The sequence below is a fragment of the Centrocercus urophasianus genome, unplaced genomic scaffold, assembly GCF_019232065.1.
Source record: "Centrocercus urophasianus isolate 14NV4802_14NV808 unplaced genomic scaffold, USGS_Curo_1.0 seq_11, whole genome shotgun sequence".
NCBI lineage: Eukaryota > Metazoa > Chordata > Aves > Galliformes > Phasianidae > Centrocercus > Centrocercus urophasianus.
Window position 1 is genome coordinate 18,288,954 of NW_024884253.1, and position 20,551 is coordinate 18,309,504.

Consider the following 20,551-nt stretch of genomic DNA (forward strand, 5'->3'; position numbering starts at 1 on the left):
TAAATATTTTCTCGATATGAAATGGCTTGATATAAATGATATAAATGACTTGAAGAATACATTAATTATTTGTATTTGAAAATCAATTAACAATTCCAGTCATCCAGTAGCAGGCTCATCGTTTATTTTTAACTATCTTACTAACGGGTCCCACTATATGGGGAATAATATAATCATCTTCTGTTGCTTATTTTAAAGAAAACTAGTAGATGCAGTCAAGTAAAATCACAAAGTAAACTTGTTAGCACACTGTCTAGTACAGCCACAGACCACCCCTGGCTAAAACTCAAAATATCATGTTAATACATTAAAAGCTATCATAGATCGTCAAACATGAAGAAACATCACAGAAATCTAAATATACCAGAAGAAAAAAATACAGTCATTAATGGTACATTAAATATACTAATATTTAATAAGGTCTATTTAGCTACAATAAATCAAAGATATTATATTTAAGCCACTATCAAGGCTTTCTTCTAGGATTGTTTGGGGTAGAGAACGACTTGTTTGTTTCTTATTTTCTTAGATGTTTTTAAAATATGGCAGTTTTGCTCCCTCTTCTGGTTATACGCCTGAAACACGTTGGAAATGAATACAATAGAGCTGGTCTGCTGGCCTGTTAAAAATAAGCTTATTCTGAATATCTCCCAATAGAGCTCTCCTGACTGACCTGTTCGGGTAAGTACTGCAGGGTTATGCCTTGGCAGGAGAAGGGGTGCAAAGAGCTTATGGAAGAGATGGAGATAACACAGAGATACCTCTGATGTTTCTGCAAGACATCAGGCACAAGACCTTGGAGACTGGGAACCCAGAATCCCTGTTAAGCATTGCTACCTATTTGTTCTGCTCATATTCCTTTCCCCCAGCACTTTGACCTGTCCTGCTGAGGACCAAGCACTAGGTCAGGTGGATTTTTGGTCAGACTAAGTATGGTCTTCATGTTGTTATTAAAGTCAAAATATATTGCCAGTCTAATGATTAATTAACTTAAATAATGCAATTTACAATTAACGACCAACATAAAAGCAGAGCAAAATACAAGCTCCTGCTCTGCACTTCCCTTCTATAGGCTTTGTTCAAGTTTGCACTCCCATTCCCTGGAGTGTCAGTGAGTGCTCCATGCACACAAAGATATGTGAACAGCCTACAAATATATCTGGCAGAGTGCAGGATGCAAGGTTTAACATGGTCTAGGGATTTGGTTTATTTTTCAGGCTATTCTGCCCATGTATTCCATGCTTATACACTCTAAAACATGTAATATTAAATTTGAGTTCATGAATGGAAATTCTTAATGCGAATTCTGAAATAAAACAATGATTCATACAAAGCATTACTCGATATCTTGAATTAAAACATCATCACATCTCTGTTACAAATGTGTACCTATAGTATACTCGACCAATCATAAACTTGAGGGGGGATTTTTTTCTAATACGGTTTGTTATTACCAACAAGTTACACCACCCAATTGAATAGATAAGCCTTTGATTTGAGTGCTATTTCTTACGATTTCTGGCCTATTATGATGCTCATGTTTCTTGGCAGGGAACAGAGTGCACTTGAGGAGCTGAGGAATTCATTTGCCTTCCTGTGATAAGGGAGAGCTGCCTGAGAAGCATGAGCAGCAGAGCCCTTCACCAAAAAGCTGGAAGATACCTCAGTCTCCCCTCTTTTACTCTAGGACTTTTTCAAACTGAAGCTCTTGCAAATGGTCCCAGCCACACCTGCTAGTTTTGGTCCTGCTTCATCATCAGGGACACATTAGGTTTTCTCAGTGGGTTCTGGGAATGGTCCTGAGCCCTGTCCTGCTTTTCTTACATGTAAGCCATTGGACAGGTCAAGGGATGGTCTGTCTCGTGTCGTTCCTGGTGCCCCACTCCTGGCTCTGGCTGAGCTTCTAGAATCTTATGGGTGCATCACTTCGGTTTGGTGTTCCTGTGGGTTTTTTCATTCCACTTTTTCCCAGAGCGATGAACGCAGATATGTGCTTTCCTACAACTAATCTCAATAGCTCAATACAATACTTAAACCTTACTTTGTGCAAACTAGAATTTAATTAAAATCTAGCATTAATCTCCCTAAGTTCTCATAACACATTCTCATAATGCATAAAGATATGTCAGATATACTCACAGCACACATTATACACATTTAGTATCATTCTTCATGCTAAATTCAGAAGCTGCCACGGTCTCTTAGTGAAGTCTAAATTCCACAGGCCAGGGAAATAGAGAGTCCATGAGACTCATGGCTGTTTGTTTAGTCAATCAGGCAAAGTGTAGGAATCTCAAATGATGTTAGATAGAAGAAGATGCTGAGATCAGCCAGCATGATGGTAGTCCCTCTGGCATAATGGCCACACGCCTGTTTTTCAAAAAAAACATATGTATACATGTGTACTGCAAGTTCACTTGGGATCACTTCTTTGATTGGGGTCTTTTATTCTGCCTGGTTTGCATTTCAATCACCTAAATTCTTAGACTGTGCCTAAACTGTGTGCCACTCTGGACTTCTATCCTTTGAAATTCCTGTGCTAGTCCTCCAGGCATACGGACTGCAGTGCCCCCACAGTGGGCCCCCACATATATGGAAAGCACAGTGCATGGAAAGGAGACAACATGGTGGCTTGGTCTTGTCTCAGTATACATGTAATATACAAGTAGACTCCAGACACTTCTAATCTGGAAGATAAAATTTGGAAGCATTCTTGATTCCCATGATATCAACAAAGCTATTGTATAACTATGTAAAACATTCTTTAGAATGAGGGAACTGATAACCCCAAAGGTTTCAAATTCTGCTTCAGGAACTATAGCATCTTTTAAGTATCTGAAATTAAAGCAGTAAAAGACAGAAATACCAGAAATACACACACAAATGATCAAAAGGTGTCATACAAAACACATAAAAAATACTAAAATAATGAGTAAAACTGAAAAGATCATGTTTTTTGTAATAAATATTCAAAATAAAATATTAGACACTAACCACTTTTTTGGACTAAAAGAGCCCTTGCAAAGGAAGTTGTATAACAAAATTAACCCATTAGGGAAATTAAAAAAAATTCATATTAAACTAATACAGGTTAGTATGATTTAATTTACTCTGCAAAGTATGTCTTTCAGGTTTTGATGAAGGAGTAGAAAATAAACTAAGAATGGAAACACCTTTAGCTTTACTTCATCACTGGTTACTGTTTTGTGAAACTAGCCAAGTCAATGGCAAAAGCCTCCAGCTTTCCCAGGGTTAGAATTTGGATGTTAGAAGTATAACACACACACAAAATAAAAGAGCAGTCTAGTAGGTAAAATGAAGTATGTTCACAGCAGCTGACTTCCAGATTTCAACTTCATTCAGAACTATTTTGGCACAGCTATAGAGTTAGAGATGTGCCCCCAGTCAATGCTTTACGGGCTGAGCCCTTCTGCAAAGGCATCCCATACAGTCAGTCTACACTGTGTGCAAGGAAGAGAAAAATAAGCAACATATTAAAAATAATATATCTCCCAACATAGTAAATAAGCACTGGCAAAACTGAAGCCCAGCTTTCCCCAAGAGCTATATTCCCCCTGCTATGATATTCCAGCATAGAGAAAACCAGGTATAGCACAAAATGGTGCAGCTGGGGCTATGACTCACAGGGACTCCTGGTAGAGATGAAAATGTAAGAGTAATTATACAAATTTTAATAAAGCCAAGGCACTATCTAGGTGATATTTCACTATTGATGAGATTAAGTCTAAATATACTGCTTTAGAAGTTCTTGGATAAATTCTAACACATTTTTTCAAATCTATCACAGCAATTTAGAAGCATGAACTTGGTTAAAATTTCAAGTAAGCAGCTGTGTTGTTCATTACAACTAACCTTGTCTATTTTTAAATAAAAAATTATATCTCTATATCAACATTTCAGTGCTTTGCATTAAGCTTATTTCTACAGCACATGAAATAGAATATATAATACAAAAAAAAAAATAGACAATAGAGTTGATTGCTAACAGTGGAAAACTTTCTCTAGTAGGACATGCTAATAAAAATGGTACTGCTCTGTCCGTATTAGTAAACTTGTGCCAAACTTATAAAATACACAGCTAAGGAAGGTAACAGAATACAGCCCTGGTGATACGCAGACTGTTTTGTAGATATCCGTGAAATATACTTGGTTTTTTAGGGTAAGACAAACTGAATTCCTAAATGAGGAAAAGTGCAAAAACAATCCCACTTATTCTAAATAGGCAAATTGATTACATATCCAGGTGGTATTCAACAACAGAGCTAACACCAGAAACAGATTTCTGGGCTTCTGAGTCTAGGAAAGATTTTAAAACCACTGCTGAAAAGAATGACTTTAAGTGTAAGTAAAACAACACAATAAAACTGAACATACATTAAGTTACTGATTTTGATCTAGTAGAACTATAGAACACACAAACGTGCAGCAAAAAACAAAGTAAACAAAAACATCCACAATTCACTAATGACACCATCACAACTTGCCTTTTCTCCCATTAACAGGTGGGGTTTGATGTTTTTCCTCACAATCTTTATAACATTAAAAACAGACAATGATGATTAACAACTGGAACAGATGTCACAATGAGCAATATAACTACAGCACACACAAATATTTTGCAAACTATGTTAGCACAATTCCATGCACTATGTTTGAATATCACAAAACGCAGAGTGAACAGTACACACATACGAGTGAACAATGCACACTTACAGACAAAATCACAGCAAAAGCAAGAAGAATGTACACTGCACTATAACATAAAAAAGGGAAAGCCAGGATCTTAAAGGACACTTTGGATGCTTTAGTACAAACTACAATTTAAAAAACTTTTCTGCTTACCAGATGCCCTCTCTTAAAATTATTGCAGCACTCAGATTTCTGAACAAGTAATGAGCCTATCTCAGTAATTATTTCCAATTTTAAGAAGAAAATGGTGATTCATATTTTCTTCTATTAACTAACAAGGGGAGCAGGATCCTGGTCATAGGATTCCAAATAATCTGTGATTCAGGCAGTTATAGTGCTCAGCAGGATGGGATTTCAGGCACACTTATGCTTAACTGCTAACTTTCCCTACCAGCTAGCACTAGATGAGTTTTTGGCTCAGATATTCACATCTTTGGGGGTTCCTACAGGAGCACCAAATTCTCTCCACTTAACTGTGGAATAACTGCACTACACTTGTCTTTCTCTGGGCTGTGCTCCATGAGCTCTGAGCTACGGACCACACTTCCTAATTTTAGGCAGCTAAATTTAACACTGACCTACCTCAAATATTTACAACCGCAAAAGCTAATCTGTGCTGCTCTTCCACATCCGTCATAGCTGACATGATGTCATAGAAAATTATCAGCAGGGATACAAATTATTTTTGAAAAAAATGATATCTAACTTGAAGAGTAAACCAAGATGTGACCTATTAACCAAGATGTGACCAAGATGTGATCTGCAACTGAACATTTATGCTTCTATGATTCTTCCATCAAGAAAAATATATAAGAGCATAAACTACAATGGTTGAAAAATCTCTGCTTCTCTTTGAAATCACAGGAAGTGTGTTTTCTGGAATTTGAATGTAAACTCATATTTTAATCACATAGCATTTGAGTTCAAGCAGCATTCACATATTTGATTTGATCTTCATCTATCAGCTCTCATCATGCTAACTTCCTTTGTCTGATGACTGAAATGTCTTCCAGCAGGATGAGGGACATCATGCAAATTGTTCTAAAAATTTCAATGTAATGCCCTTTTTCACTCTTTGTTCAGCGTCATCACTCCACATATACAAACTTGGGAAGAAAAAGTATTATGCTACAATAATATTGACTTCCTTGCCTGCCAAAGTATGAATGAAAAGTAGAGGGTACAATGTCTAAGATCTGGCTACGGCTGTAACTTGATAGTAGTGACAGAGAAGAGTACTTTCAGACAGAGGGTAAAAATGTAAAATGATTTTTGTAGGCTGGCCTATTTGCAGCATTCACAAACTGGTAAATAAACTATGCTATATTTAATTTATTTGTCTTGAGCTTAAAATTTTTCTCTGGATTTTTAGTTTTAAAACAAGCTGGCCAGCAAAGGTTCCCTACATGCTCATGGGAAAATGTTTCTAAAGCGGATAGGCACTTGTGGTCACACAGACCTGCCTCAGCCTCTGATTCCTGTACTCCAATACGCTTGTTTTCTTCATCTCCTGCTGCATTTGTATAAGCAAGGTATGAAAGGGGGGAAAAAAGCAAGACAAAAACATGCATGCTCTGTTACAAGCTGATCAAATAAGAGGTGAACATCAAACAAAAGACATCCACAATAACATACAAACCCTCAGTCTGCAGCATACATTATTTTCTGAGTGAATTACAGATTAAATAAATGCTTTTGTTATATTTAGTATCATCTCTAACTACTTCAGTGAGTTTCTTCTGTAAGTAATGACAGTCATATGCAGTCATTTACTTAATAAATTACTGAAACACTGAAAAGTAGACATTAAATACCAAGGCAGAGAAAGCAGACATATATTGATACATCACTGGTTCACAAGCATCCACTGCTCGGCTTTGCTTTAGTTTCTATAGCAATAGAGGACCAAGTCCACATTCTCAAAAAACATATTTAAAACTGTGTACAAATCCTAAGCAAGTGGGTATACTCACTACCTCAGTATGTGCAGGAGAAACAATTCAAACATTTTTCCAGGTTGGAAAAAAACAACACCTCAATTTTCCAGGTAATTGGCTCTGCACCTGGATTTCACAGAATTCATAAAGACAAGCACTTCTCCATCAGTATTTACAGGTAGAGAAAAACCATTGCCTAGAGCATACCTAAATCGTAGAGAACACTGTTTTAGCTGAAAACAACAGTGAAGGTATATATATGACTAAAGACAAGCAACACAGGTCCACTTGTTTTATCCCATTAATGAAGAAACAAAAATTGCTTTCATGACAAAACTCACCTAATATCAGTTAACAGCAGAAATAACACAAAGTTGAGCCGAATAAATTGTGCAGCATAATCCTGCTTTCACTTGAATGCCAGTTATTAGGCACCTTCTGATTGATGTAATATACTATAGCTCTTCAATGTTCAAATTATAATTCTTATTGACTTTTTTGTACTCTTTTTACAGATTCTTTACAGTTATCTCATTATTTGTATAAGTAACTACAGAAATCATTGAATTATTCTACTTCAGTATTAGCTTGCATGCAATCACAATTTTAGAACTGCTCATTTTAGCAGGTGATTGCTAATAGGGAGAAAGATTAAGAAAGATTAAATCAATGCCAACATAATGGAAACTAATTTCTACCGAGATATCTGTTCTGCAATTTCGTGTTAAAAGCATGATATTTAAATTTCAATTGAAATTTTGTCCACGTTGAAAAATATTTAGTAGACATAGCATGTCTACAGTCAAACTTCTCTTATAAAAAAAAAAGTCACATATAAATGCTGTGCCAAGCACTTTCCACAATTTATTTTTCTGTGAGAATTGAACTAAAATGGTTTTGGCACGTCTGTACCCCAGCATATAAATAAGGCATGGTTGTCATGAGCACAGCTGTATGACTGTTTGCTCATTGTTTTTTTTTTATGCCCTTGCTAGACTCAAACCTAGAAGTTAATACCTTCAAGTGGTATGAAGACAGAAGTGTTTAATTCCTCCTTCTGGCATTCTAAGAGCAAAGTGTGAACCATTACTTATGGCTCTTATGAACCTTTCAAGTAATCATCAGCCTTGTGTTATGGGTAGCATTTCCTCAATTTTTTCACTGGAAATTGTAGTAATGCAAACAAAATATTTTAATAGTCTTCACAGCAGTCAGGGGCTGAAATCCGCCACTTCCCCAGAAAGTGAACTAAGCATCCACAAGTAAAATGCAAAGGTATATTTTTTGCAAATTCCCAGCAGAAATCAACTACTTGAGGCAGCTTCATCCAAAGCAGCCACTTGCTGTCAAGTACACATAATGCAAGAGTTACCCTGTGCAAGAATTAGCATTGCACAGCCAGTACCACAGAAAGACATGCACAAAAAGGGAGTGAGCGCAAAGATACTTCTGCATTTTTTATTCTGCAGTTTGACTCAGTCATGAAGTTCTTAACCTTCCTGAAGTTAGTCCAGGTTCCTGTCCTACTTAATATATATATGATCAATCATGTCGTACAAAGTAAACTACCACTATGCCATGTATTTTTAAAAGGCTGTGAAAACACAGCTGGCGGAACAGAATAGAACTAAGACCAGCGTGAATACAGGTTCTCTGTAATTTTTCCACATTCTGTCAAGCTATGATAGATTGCTAAAAAACACAAAGTAAAATTCCTTCTCATTTTGCTAAATTATGTCTCAGGTCACAGGAAACAATGTTCTGATTGAGAGAAAATAGTAAACAGTAGCTCTGTTTTCTTAACTATCACTCTATCTCAGCAACTCACGTTCCATACAACAGTACAATTATCAGTACAGCTATTTTCTTTTCAAAAACATGAAAATGTAGGAGTTATGGCTGTCAGCTATCTCTGATTAAAGTTAATCATCTACTGCTGTTAATTCCATTTGTAGGTAATTTTATTCTGGAATAAGGCCACCCATATCTGAAATTAGGGGAGGCCGCTAATAAGTATTTAATGCCAGCTTTAATGGTCTCTGAAATAACTTACCCAAGACACCAGATTATTATGAGATCATGTAATTACAGTCTGAACCACAGAGCATAAATAGAACAGCAAATTCTGTCTGAGCTCTACTGTTCGCTAAATTTCTTAGCACTTCAATTTTATACTTTCAAGTTTTATCATAGTTGTGTGGCTTGACATAATTTTCTAGTCTTTTGTCTGAGTGAATGATGTTGTGGGCTTTTTTTAACAGAGATAAAGAAAGAAATGGTTATATTTATTCTGAAGAATGAAAAGGAAAAATCTCCTTCAGGGAAGAAATACATTCTCTTTGGCTTGTAATTAACAGCAAATCAAAAGGGCTAATACTGAATACTTTTAAGATCACTTTATGTTGACCTATTTCAATTAGCAGCAAGCAGTTCATTCTTCTGTAAGGAAGAAGAAATATATGGCCACAAACGAGAGAAAAAAATCTTGATAACACTTAGAGGTTATAAATATTACAGTATTCACTTACTGTCTATCATATAAGTAGTACAGAACATTTAAGAAGTATATAACCATTTCAATGCTAAAATGGGGTTCAATTTAATAATATTGTTCCTCTACTCTCCTGAGAGCCTTCTCTTCTCCAAATGGAAGAAACCCAGCTCCTTCAGCCTTTCTTCATTGGTGAGGTGCTCCAGCTCTCTGATTTGTGTTTCAGATACATACAGTGACTCTTTGAACAGCTTGATCTGACACTTGAATGTGTGGCAGCTGCACTGATTAAGGAATTAGCCACTATTGTATGATGATAAAAGACTGTAAATGGAATATAGCTGATCATATCTGCATGTTCTGCTATTGAAGGGAATTGAGAAGAAGGCATGGATGTTAACATTCTACTATTAGGAATGGACATTCATAGCTACCTGGATAGATTTCTTAAAATAAACTTCTCTAGCTCTTCTGGAGTTTTGAAATAAGGCATATTGAGAAAATTCAAATGTCCTGGAGCAAAGATCTGCAACCATGTGCAGTTCACTGAACTAAATCTCAAAACCAATTTCATTAAATTCTGATCCTAATCTGTAAAACAAGTACCCAGAGTTTTCTTCCTGCAGCTTCCTTCCCTTCCTGTTCAAGTCACATGGCTGAAAGCAAGGTTCTCATATGGAATACTGCACTGGAACAAGAACTTCTGAATTACAAATAGCTTCTTCACTTCTACCTGAGTCCCAGCACTTCCACTATATTTTAAGAAATGTTATGCAATCACAGCAATATAACAGATTATGCAAATTTATACAAATTCAGTGAGGATAATGCAGGAGCTACAGAGGCATTTCTTGTTCTTTTACAAAAATCAAATGGCTTCTAACAATTGTTTGTCTAAAACATATATTTAATTAACTCCTTTCATCAGTATAATTTTACTTAATTTTGTCAACAATAACATCCTTCATTTTGAAATACAGAAAGATTAACCTCCCCAGCATGTTTCCATGCAATACAAAAATCCTCACCCTCATTTACATTAATTATGTGCTTCTCTAAGAACAGAACGGACTACTTCTCTGAGACAATGACATTCTCTAGTACAACCTTCCTTACTAAGATAACTCTTCCGATTATTAGCTGATCATATAATAACACATACTGGTCTACTTAAATGTCTGTAAGATTTTCAGATTTACTCACTGATTTATTTGTGAAATAATAACATAAACCCCTTTACAAGTCAGCGTTTTTGAGTCTACCAAATTTCAGTGTTTGCTTTTTTTTCTTGCACTTCAGTTGCTTGAAATAACCTTTTGTAAAATGCAATTCTCCAACAGTCAAAAACTATTATTAATTGTAATTATGTCTCTCGTTGCTAAAAGTTAGGTAATGTTCTGTTCCTGTAGAGGGTTATTCTTTTTATAGAAGATTAGTTACCTTAAGAGAAAATGTAAAATCCTAAACATGGATAGAAAAGGCCTCAGAATAAAATTACGTTGTAATTGGAATATGATTTCTTAATTCACAACAGGAAATTACACAGAATACTGTGTGAAAGCTGGATAACTACGGACTCTGTTTTTAACAACACCTTTATATACGTAAAATAAAATATGTAATGTGTCTTGGTACTGTGGCTTGAGTCTCTCATGACACTCATTGCACTTTGAAACTCTGCTAACTGTGGATTTCAAAATTTTCCATTGCCCATATTTTCCAAAAAAAACACTTTAGACAGAGGTATGGAAAAATATTACTCAGTCTTTGAGTAAAGACAAACAGAGTTTCTCAAGTCCCATCAGTACTTACCAGAGAAATTAATTATAGCAATGCTATAAAAAATAATTATTTCATTGTGTTTATTGTATTTCTCACTACAAAACCTATGTTGTAAATAAGATTGCTACTCTCTCTAATCAAACACAGTACAAATATACAGTACTTCACAATAACTGCCCCGGAGAGCTCACAGTCTAATATGCTAAGCAGAGAGCAGGGTAAGTGGTAAAACATGAAAGCGTGTATAGCAATGACAGTAAATATCAGGTGATTAGATGTGATTATTTCCTGGCACATCTAACTGTATTTCATATTAGCATTTCACAACACGTAAGACGACGGAGAAATGAATATACCAGTGTGATGATCTGAGAAAACAGTTTCTTGTCATGAAGTTTTGCTTCCAAAATGGAAATAAGCACCATAAACATTGTAAATACTAAATTAAAAAGTCTGATGAGACAAATACAGTTATACTACATGTAAGACCCTCAGTGATATAACAAAGGACTGCAATTGATATCTTCTGTGCGGTTAAGCAAATTAAATGGTTTCAATTGAAAAAAATACAAGGGACTACAATTTCAAGAGGAAGTATTATCCCTTCTTTTTAAAAGACTATCTTGATTCAATTAATTTTTACTCCTATATTCTTAAAAAAATCTACTAATTCAACAATTGCATAAATTACATTTGCAACAAAAATGTGGTTTTGATTCAGTGTATGCTTGACATCAAACATGTTAAATAACCTCATGTACTTAGATGTCAGTATCTGCATGAAGTACTAATCCTGAAAAAAGATGCAAATATGTAGATTAGCTGGCTTCAACATAACGTGAAATAGTCTTATTTGTTTAGTGTAAATCCTTTGTTTTAAAAACGGGTATATGTCTAGGTACTTTTCAGTGATTATGGTGTTCAGATAATTCCACTCATTCTCTTTTCATCTAGAATCCCGTAATACCTATGAGTCATAGGTCTGAATATAAAAAAGATTATCACAATGTTTCTGTCTATGTCTATGCAATAAAGTAACATCAATTGCAGTGGGTTTATTTTTCCCCAATACAGCCTCTCAAAAAGGCTTTCGGATGAAAAACGAACCCTCCTTTATGTACAGACCTTCATAAGGTTCTATCTCCTTGTCTCCATTGTCTAGGGAAAGTAACAAAACAAACAAAAAAAAGAAACAAAAAAAAAGGGAACCAAAGCACAGGGGTTAAAAACAACATAAGTTTCATAAAAGATACAATATACATGTTCAGAAGGATTAAAAAAAATAGAAAAGGAGTGCACATGACCATTTAAACTGATTTTGCACAACACATTTAGTTATTGAAAGTGGAAAGGTGAAAATGTATTTGCTATCAAAAACATGTCTACAGTCCTTTTTCTGAACATTTTGGAAGATGTCTCCATTGACCAGTGCTTTTATGAGACATTAAAGATCAACATAACAACAGTATCAGTAAAGCATGAATTATGAAATATCTTTGTGGCCTTTCCTATTTTAAAGATTATTACCTCTTTTCTTGCTCTTCCTGTTTCAGGGTGCAGAGGTTTTATATTAGTACTCTGTAACATACTCTGTCTGAGCCCAGAAGTGACCAGCTATGCTACTAACTCCCCCAAAAAAGTTTTATCAATAAATAACATAAAAAAATCATTTCCTGCACTTATTGAAGTCAATGACAAAACATCTCTTGAGTTCAGAAGGAACAGGATTATGCTAATAGTTCATATTGTTGATCACTACTGCAATGCTGATGACCCAGTTCAGTCAAGAGTACAGTAGATGTTAAAATATAATAAAATGCAATACAAAATGCAATATTATCAATCCTAGTTCTGTACACAAAAACTCAAGAGTTTTAATTCCCCAAAGAAAAATAAGAAACACACTTGACCTCCATGAGCATTTTGCAATGTCATTAAGGAGAAAATCACACACTTACTTCTCTCCAACGTCCCTTTTGGTGGGAGCTGTGGTAACTGCCTGCCCCTTCTTCCTACTACTGGAGTACTTGATGGACTTGTCTGAACAGACCCAGTTCGAGGATGTGACCTATGAGACACATATCAAAACAAACCACAGCAATTAAATGGCACATTCATCCTTAAATACCTTCAAGAACTGATAAAAGTACTAATTAAATTTGGGCTCACTTGGGACACTTTCATTCCCATAGTGAAATTATTAATTCTTTAAAAACAACATCGAGAAAAAAAGAAATATCTCCCTAGAAAAAAGAAGGAAAAAAAACAAAAACAAACCAAACCAAACACATAAGCTAAACTAAGGCTAAGCACCCATAAGATGATTGTTTGCACAGTCAAGCCAGAAAATGTACTGTATGTACATACATGTGCATATGGAAATACCACATGCATGCACACACAACTATTCATAGGTCAAATTCAACTATCTTTATTCAATTTTTATTTGGTTAAATTCCCACTGAGTGGTAAAGATATTATAGGGATTTAAATAAACAAAGTAATAACCTGGAAAGACGCTGGGATTTGACCAACTGTCACTGGGGATTTGATGGTACTATCTCTCACTTTCAGAAAGCAAAATAATGTCTTCTGCAGTTCCAAAATAAGGAGAAGCGTGCTGAATATCTAGATCAAAATGTACTTATCTTTTTACTGCATAATGTTTAAGCTCAGAGTAATGTATAGACATCTGCAAAGCGTCAGTCACTAAAGATAAAGTATTTAACAGGAACGATACAGACTATGGCACAGTAAAATGTAGTCAGAGAAAATGGTGGTTACAATGGAAGTTAAAACACAAAGTTAGTACAGTCCAAATGAAGAAACATTTTTGTTTAAAAAATAAAGTTTCATTTGATGTTATGATGGTTCCTCCATAACTGATGTCTGATGAACACAAACAATTTCTCATTCTGTAAGATAAGAATATGATAATTATGAGGTGCTTCATGTGGGAAACTATCTAGGATTCCTGGTCAATGAGAAATCACAAACAAATGCAGTTAAATACTGTTAGTAGACACTTTAAAATGGCAGCCACACCATTATATCCAGAGAAGAATATAAATAGTGTGTTGACACTGACAAGGTTAGTATCTATTGCTACTAGTGATCAGCTAAAGATGAGAGGCAATACCAATTAGCTACTGGGAAAAAAAAATGGTGAGCTGGTGGGGCAGAAGGGGATTAGTCTGATTGATTTGTCTGTTTCACCTCTGTAAGGCAGGTGAAGGTGGGGCAGATCTTCCAGTCATTAATGAAGGCATCGACCTGATGAGGTTTGAGTCAGGACGCTCTGTGGATCGGGAGCGGGAGTTGGTCCGCTCTAGCATAGGACGTTGCTCTGTTGATCTGGATCTTTGATATGGCTGTCTATCTGCTGCTTCACAATTCCTGTAATGTTAGTCAGAAAGCAGCTCGGTTGACTTTTCTATTAGTTGTAAAATATGCTGCATGATACTGGTTTGGAGAAAGTCATTTTGTTATGTACATTTTCTTTGGTAAATTTCTGAGTTCGCTTCTTGATTACATACAGTTTTTTAAACATGTATGCTTTGGTTTGCTCCAAACTCTTGATAAATGGGCTGAAATGTTTCTAGTGTCTCAGTAATGACCATCTATGCAATAGTCTGTTTCCTGACAATTTCTGAGTAAAAAATATTGTTGTTTTGTAATTAATACATCAACGTTGGAGGAAAAGAATAGATGACACAATTCTCACTGAAGCTTAACTGCATTTTAATTGAGCATTTTAACTCACATGACTAGATTTTTTTTTAGACTGCATTATCTTCAGAGGTGGTGCTCTTTAACAACCATATGTGGAAAAGTCCACAGCAAATTCAGCCGCGTTCCAGACACTGTAATTACTACACAACTCTGTGAAACGCTACTAAACGCAAGATGTCTGCCAAAATACTGGCTAGGCTATAGCGACAGATCCATATGCAGTACGCAGAGTACAGTCACAAGATCTACAATGCAATCAGTACTGGCAGATGTTCTTAGTGGATAAATACTGGTTTGCCATAGAAAAAATATAAAATCTAAACTTCAACCTAAAGAACAGTGAGAAAACAGCAATTAAAACAGTCAGCATTGGAGACACAACAGAGAGAAGGCACACACCTATCAGAAAATGATCTAGTTTCATCTCCTACTATCATAGCCAATTAATCATGTATTTTCTTTCAGCAATTAAACAAATCTCACCTTTCTTGACAATGTAACTGTTCTGTTTTCAAGGAGTAATAATGGCTAGCAATGTGCTAAAATAGGTAAAGTTATAGTAATTGTAAAAGTAAAAAGTACACCCTCCTGAAGCTGTTTATTAATTTCATACTCCTTCTATGAGAGTAACCTGCATGGCAACAGAATAAACATGAATATATGTATCTTTTGATCTTTCTCTTGAACTGTGCTGTGCATTTTGCAATGAAGTCAGAGTGACTGGATGTGCAACAAAAAGCTGAACTTTATTTAATATCAAAAAGAAAGACATATTACAGCCTCATTATGACGAATCTTTGGTCATTAACACATTGACAGCACATTTTTTTAAAGAAAACCATAATGAGACAGAATGCAGTTTTCTCTATGGTGGCTAACTTTGCTGAATGGGTAGATGCTCATTAAAATGAATGTCTTCCATGAGGTAATAACTGGATTCTTTGAGGATAACAAGGAATGTCACAGACAAGTTCAGAATAATACCATTCACCAAGAACCTATGTCTACAAGCTCATAACAAGCAAACACACCACAGTGAGAAACATAAGCTGAGGCACTAAAATATCAGAAGAAAAATACAATGAGCCTGGAACAAAACCACAATAAAATTACCTCACTTCTTCTTCTATCAGTTCTGTTTCTGAATGGGAAGCTTCATCAGCAAAAACATCCACTGTCTCGCTTCTTTTACATTGTGGGCAGACAAAGAAACACAACCTTAGCTTTGATTTGAATGTTGCTTAGTTTGGGTAACTTTTTAAGTTTTCAGTGCTGTAAGAGGTGCATGGTGGTTAAAAAAGTAGCTTTGACTATGGGAATGTGAAATGATTTCTTGATTCAGCATAACTGCAATATAGAAAACAGCCAAGATCCAGACAACCCACCCCTATCATTTGTCCACACGCGTAAGATTAGTGAGCCCACAGAGAATTCCTTTCTTCTCCTGGTCTCCTACCAAAAGTAGATATCATTCCATCTCCAATTTCTCCTTCCCAACAGCAGGACATACAGAGCGACAGGTGAGCAGCAATCATGATTCACTTAAACACTTCATTAGAAGTTAAGCCTCTTTCGTTTCTTACGCCTAAAGCCTCATTCTCTTTAGCTGTGAAATAAGAAGTGCCTTTTAGGATGTTAGAGATCTAAATTACTGCCACACATTTAGAAGGTAGGAAAACTTATTTTTTTTTAACATTAAGGCCAGTACTAATGGCTTAGTGGGCATGTTTCTGTTCTTTCTGTTTCTTTCTTACTCTTCTGAAGAGTATCATGGAGCCACTATATCTAAAAGCCTCATTTTTCATATTCAATAGTTAATCTAAATATTCCATTTACTGCAATCTGCACCTGGTATTTACTTCAGGTGGAAAAAACAACTGGGAGTTCCAGTAAGTGAAGGAGAACACAGATTTTGGCAGTGAGCCTTTTACTTTTTGATCAACCTTTGGTGCCACTGTTGCTTTTGTAGATCAGAGGATCTGAAGTCTAAGTTGAATCTTCAGGTTCAGTTATTATCTTCAAGTTACAGGTTTAGATGCTGCAAACGTCTGAACGCCCGCAGTGTAGGAAATGGAATGGTATATAAGCACAATGACAGCCTTCTGTGTGAAACCATCCCTGTGGGGCTTTTAATCATACACATCTAGAACACAATTAAAAAGACACATTAGTGTCTAGAGTGAAATGGGCATATTCTTTGTTCTAATGCTTTGGGATTTTTTATCCCTTCCACAGTAGAAACTATACTGTACTATCCAATGTACTATGCCAGTCCAATAATCTGCTTGAGCAGCAAAGCTCCCCATCAGACACAATATACAACTACACATTAGCATCACAATTTGGCCATAGGCACACAGGGGGAGTTTGAATTAAAAAAGACATTAATGACTTTTCAGACTATATTCTTGAGTGCTTATGCTCCCAAGTTATCTAGATGATACTTTCTTCTAGTCTGACTGGAAGTCATAAAATACGAACCACTTTTTAAATTTGATTTTTAAAGAGGAAAAAATGATAGTCAAGGTATTCAACAGTCACATAATATTTTAAAGTACGCAGCAGCCATTTATCTTTGTCAACAGTCTTGTCATCACAAAAAATAAAGTTAATGAAATGTCAAATAATGACTTTCCTCTTCATAGTATTGCATCCATAACATCCTTCTTTTTCCTATCTAAGCTTGGTAGTGGGCCATTCCTCTGTCAAAATCGGTGAGACTTGTGAGCATAACTCTCACACCAAGAAAAGAGTAGAGCAATGTCTACATCTTAAACAAGCAGGAAAGCTCTGCAAGCATTAAAAATTTAATTTTATATTCCAAACTCATTCAAATTAGAATTAGAATCCCATCATATCTAGGTAGCACTGTATATTCTAGTAACTAAAATATCTAATCAAATGTGCTACATTTTTTGTTAACTACTGATTTCTCTGCACTGTTCTACACTCATATCCAGAAATTTCAATAGATTATTTTATCCCAGTGCAGAAAGTAACCATTTCTGATTTTTAATTTTCCAGATTTGTTACTTTTCTGAACAAATAAAAAGGAGAATTTACAACAAATCTGTGCATTCAATGATCTAAATTCATGTACAGAGAAAGTCATATAAAAGATAAACATTTTTCCACAGTAAGCCACTGTAATATCATATAACACAAATGAGGATTTTTTCCTCAAAATAAGTGAAAGGAGTTTGTTTGAAATCCCAAGTTTAATATTGCTTTACTGTGTTCAAGACTAAAAAAGTAGACTATGAGATGATGCCAATCAAAATGCAAAAAGTACCACGTTTTTCTTGTAACAAAAAACTGAAGAAATAAAAATAGAATTGCTGCAGAAGTACTATACACTACAATTCAGATCCTAGAATATATTTTCTTTTTATCTAGAAACACTGAACACAGAACAAAAAAAATTACAACAATACATTTTCTAATGATCCTAACTTCAAACTTTAGCTAATATTCAGTGGTAATACCTGTCAGTGTCTGTGGAAGGTTGCTGGATTTCAATCCTTGGACATGTTATTCTTCTACTAGCTACAGAAACTTTGCTGTTTAGTCACAGACACAAGATCCTCTGTTAGCATAACATAAATAAACATGTCTACAAACAACTGAGATTTCCAGAACCAAGCAAACTTAAACTTGAGTCACAAGTACTATGATGGAAAATGGAAAAATAGGAAATCACTGCCAAAGCATTGAGATTAATTGGTGACTGAACAGCCTCACCAAATCACTCATTCATACCTTTATAGGAACTTAATTTAAAATTGTATGCTATACTTATTAAAAGCAAGAAACATCATGCTTTTAAATACCCTTGCAAAATAAAAGCAAGAATTAAATCAATGTATTTTTGCTGCAGTAGTATTTAACTATATTTTTATATAAATATGTATATACATACACACAAATATGCACATACAAACACACACATCACACTGTGGTGTATACAGCAACTACAGGTATATCTACGTGACATCACAGGAATGACTACAGTGCAGCACACCGTTACCTGAACTACTTTTCTATTAGTTAATGCAACTATGTAGAGAAGCAGAAAACTGCTGCAATCCCAGGCACACTGTGCTCTTCACTGCTATGTGCATACAGCTACAGCTACAGAAACAGCTGCTTACGTTTTGCTTAGGTATCTGTATTTGGCACTGCAGTCATTTAGTGATTCTATCACAGACATTTAATCACACTAACACACGACAGCATAACACAAATACTCAAATGCTTCAAGAAAGCACATAGAGCTATATGTATATAGATTTACTCTTCATAATATGTTTCCTCATCAATAGATTTTTAAACAGACATTATTTCTCAAAATCAGAACCTTCCCAGTTGGTATTTCCTTACAGAGAGATGGATAAAACAATGCAAGTGGTGTATATGCTGCCTTATGTCTTACTGATTTATTCAGTTCATTCTGTTAAATTTATCATATTAATATCTTTTTATATTTTTATATTAGGTCTGAATTATGCAATGTATGGAGCAGTTATTTCAATACTAATTGAAAATTCAGAAAGATTTAAGTAGCTTTATAATACATCAAGTATTTGGTTTACATGATTGTTTCCAGCACTCAGAAAATACTTTTTATTCTATATTTCCAGGTGCCTTTTACAGTACTTTTAACAACAATTTCCAGCTGTTAGTACTTTAATACAGACCCTCATTTGACACAAATGGAAGAATCACACAACAGAAACAGGTAACTCCTGTACGTATCTATCTTATCTCCATAAAAAGATTCATTTAATTACATTTATGATTATGTGGCTAACAATCAAAAGTTTGGACCTCAGATTTCTCAGAGAGAGCTGAAATTCCCTTCCTTCCCAGTGCCCATCTAGATCAATTCTGTAATGGAATAAATTGATGCAACTTTCTCCAATATATTAACCTAAATTTTAATAGCTATATTAAAAATATTCCGAAGTTTAAGTAAACTTTGTAACCTTCTGACACATTTTTCCCTGTTTTGGAATAAAATGTTTCACCTACTCAATTTGAATGTGTGATAATTACATATGAACATAGATAGAAATACTCAAATGTTCTATGAACACTTATGTCATGGCAGAAAAAGTAGTGGTCCATAAGACAATGTATAGAAAAGTTTTCCAGTAAAGCTGGGATGTTCAAAGGCAGTTCAGCAGAGCACTTAGACTACAGACTAATGAAGTGAATTAAATGTACACTTAAAATCAAGCATGTGCCTAAATACGCTGTTGTAGTTTGCAGGACTAAATGTAAAATCTGTGAAGCACTAGCTCTTGGTTTTAGTTCTCATCTCTTAAATTTATTTGTACTTGGCACACTCAGGTCACCACAAAGAGTTGATTGTTTTTTTGTTTTTTATTTTCAGTAACATTTTAAAAGTCCAAAAACTTGGCAAACATTTAATCAGAATCTCAAATAAGGCTTAACAGTACAGATACATGTTTATCTATCTGCTTAACTTCTGTCAATAGGCCCTGACTCTGACCTCCCTGAAGGCAAAAAGCATTTTGTCACTCGATAAAGCCACAATTTCGATCAGAGAAATCAAGAGAAGCAATTATGTACGTCTTCACTATCATTAAAGCTCTTAAATAATGTATGAGCAAAATAACATGCTGTTACCACAGTGTTCCATATATCTACAGATATGAACAGAATTTGATCAGTTTCAGTAGTCCATATTTTATTAAAGTATCTGCTATATGCCTTATATGTAGAGTACATTTGTAGTGTAAACCATATGAATTCATAACAAATGTTCTTATATTTTATTCTCTTTCTCACAGCTTTCTGTAGATAAATTTGAGACAGAGAGCATTAAAAAAAAATTCCATTTTCAACCTTCAAATCCTTACCTTTAATTTGATAC

The 20,551-nt window shown here is 35.0% G+C and overlaps 1 protein-coding gene across 37 annotated transcripts in view; it reads right to left on the reverse strand.

The window, feature by feature from the left end:
- RIMS2 (regulating synaptic membrane exocytosis 2) overlaps positions 1-20,551 on the reverse strand; it is a 437,579-nt gene that overhangs the window by 111,722 nt on the left and 305,306 nt on the right. For 22 of the 37 annotated variants that reach the window (XM_042839666.1, XM_042839675.1, XM_042839664.1 and 19 more), the window contains 2 exons: positions 14,137-14,316; positions 12,879-12,988 (listed from right to left, as the gene is read on the reverse strand). In XM_042839666.1, coding sequence (XP_042695600.1) covers positions 12,879-12,988; positions 14,137-14,316 — 290 coding nt within the window. Of the gene's footprint in view, positions 1-12,045; positions 12,079-12,878; positions 12,989-14,136; positions 14,317-15,765; positions 15,838-20,551 lie in introns of all 37 variants that reach the window. The other 15 variants (XM_042839668.1, XM_042839683.1, XM_042839695.1 and 12 more) reach the window with 4 other exon arrangements.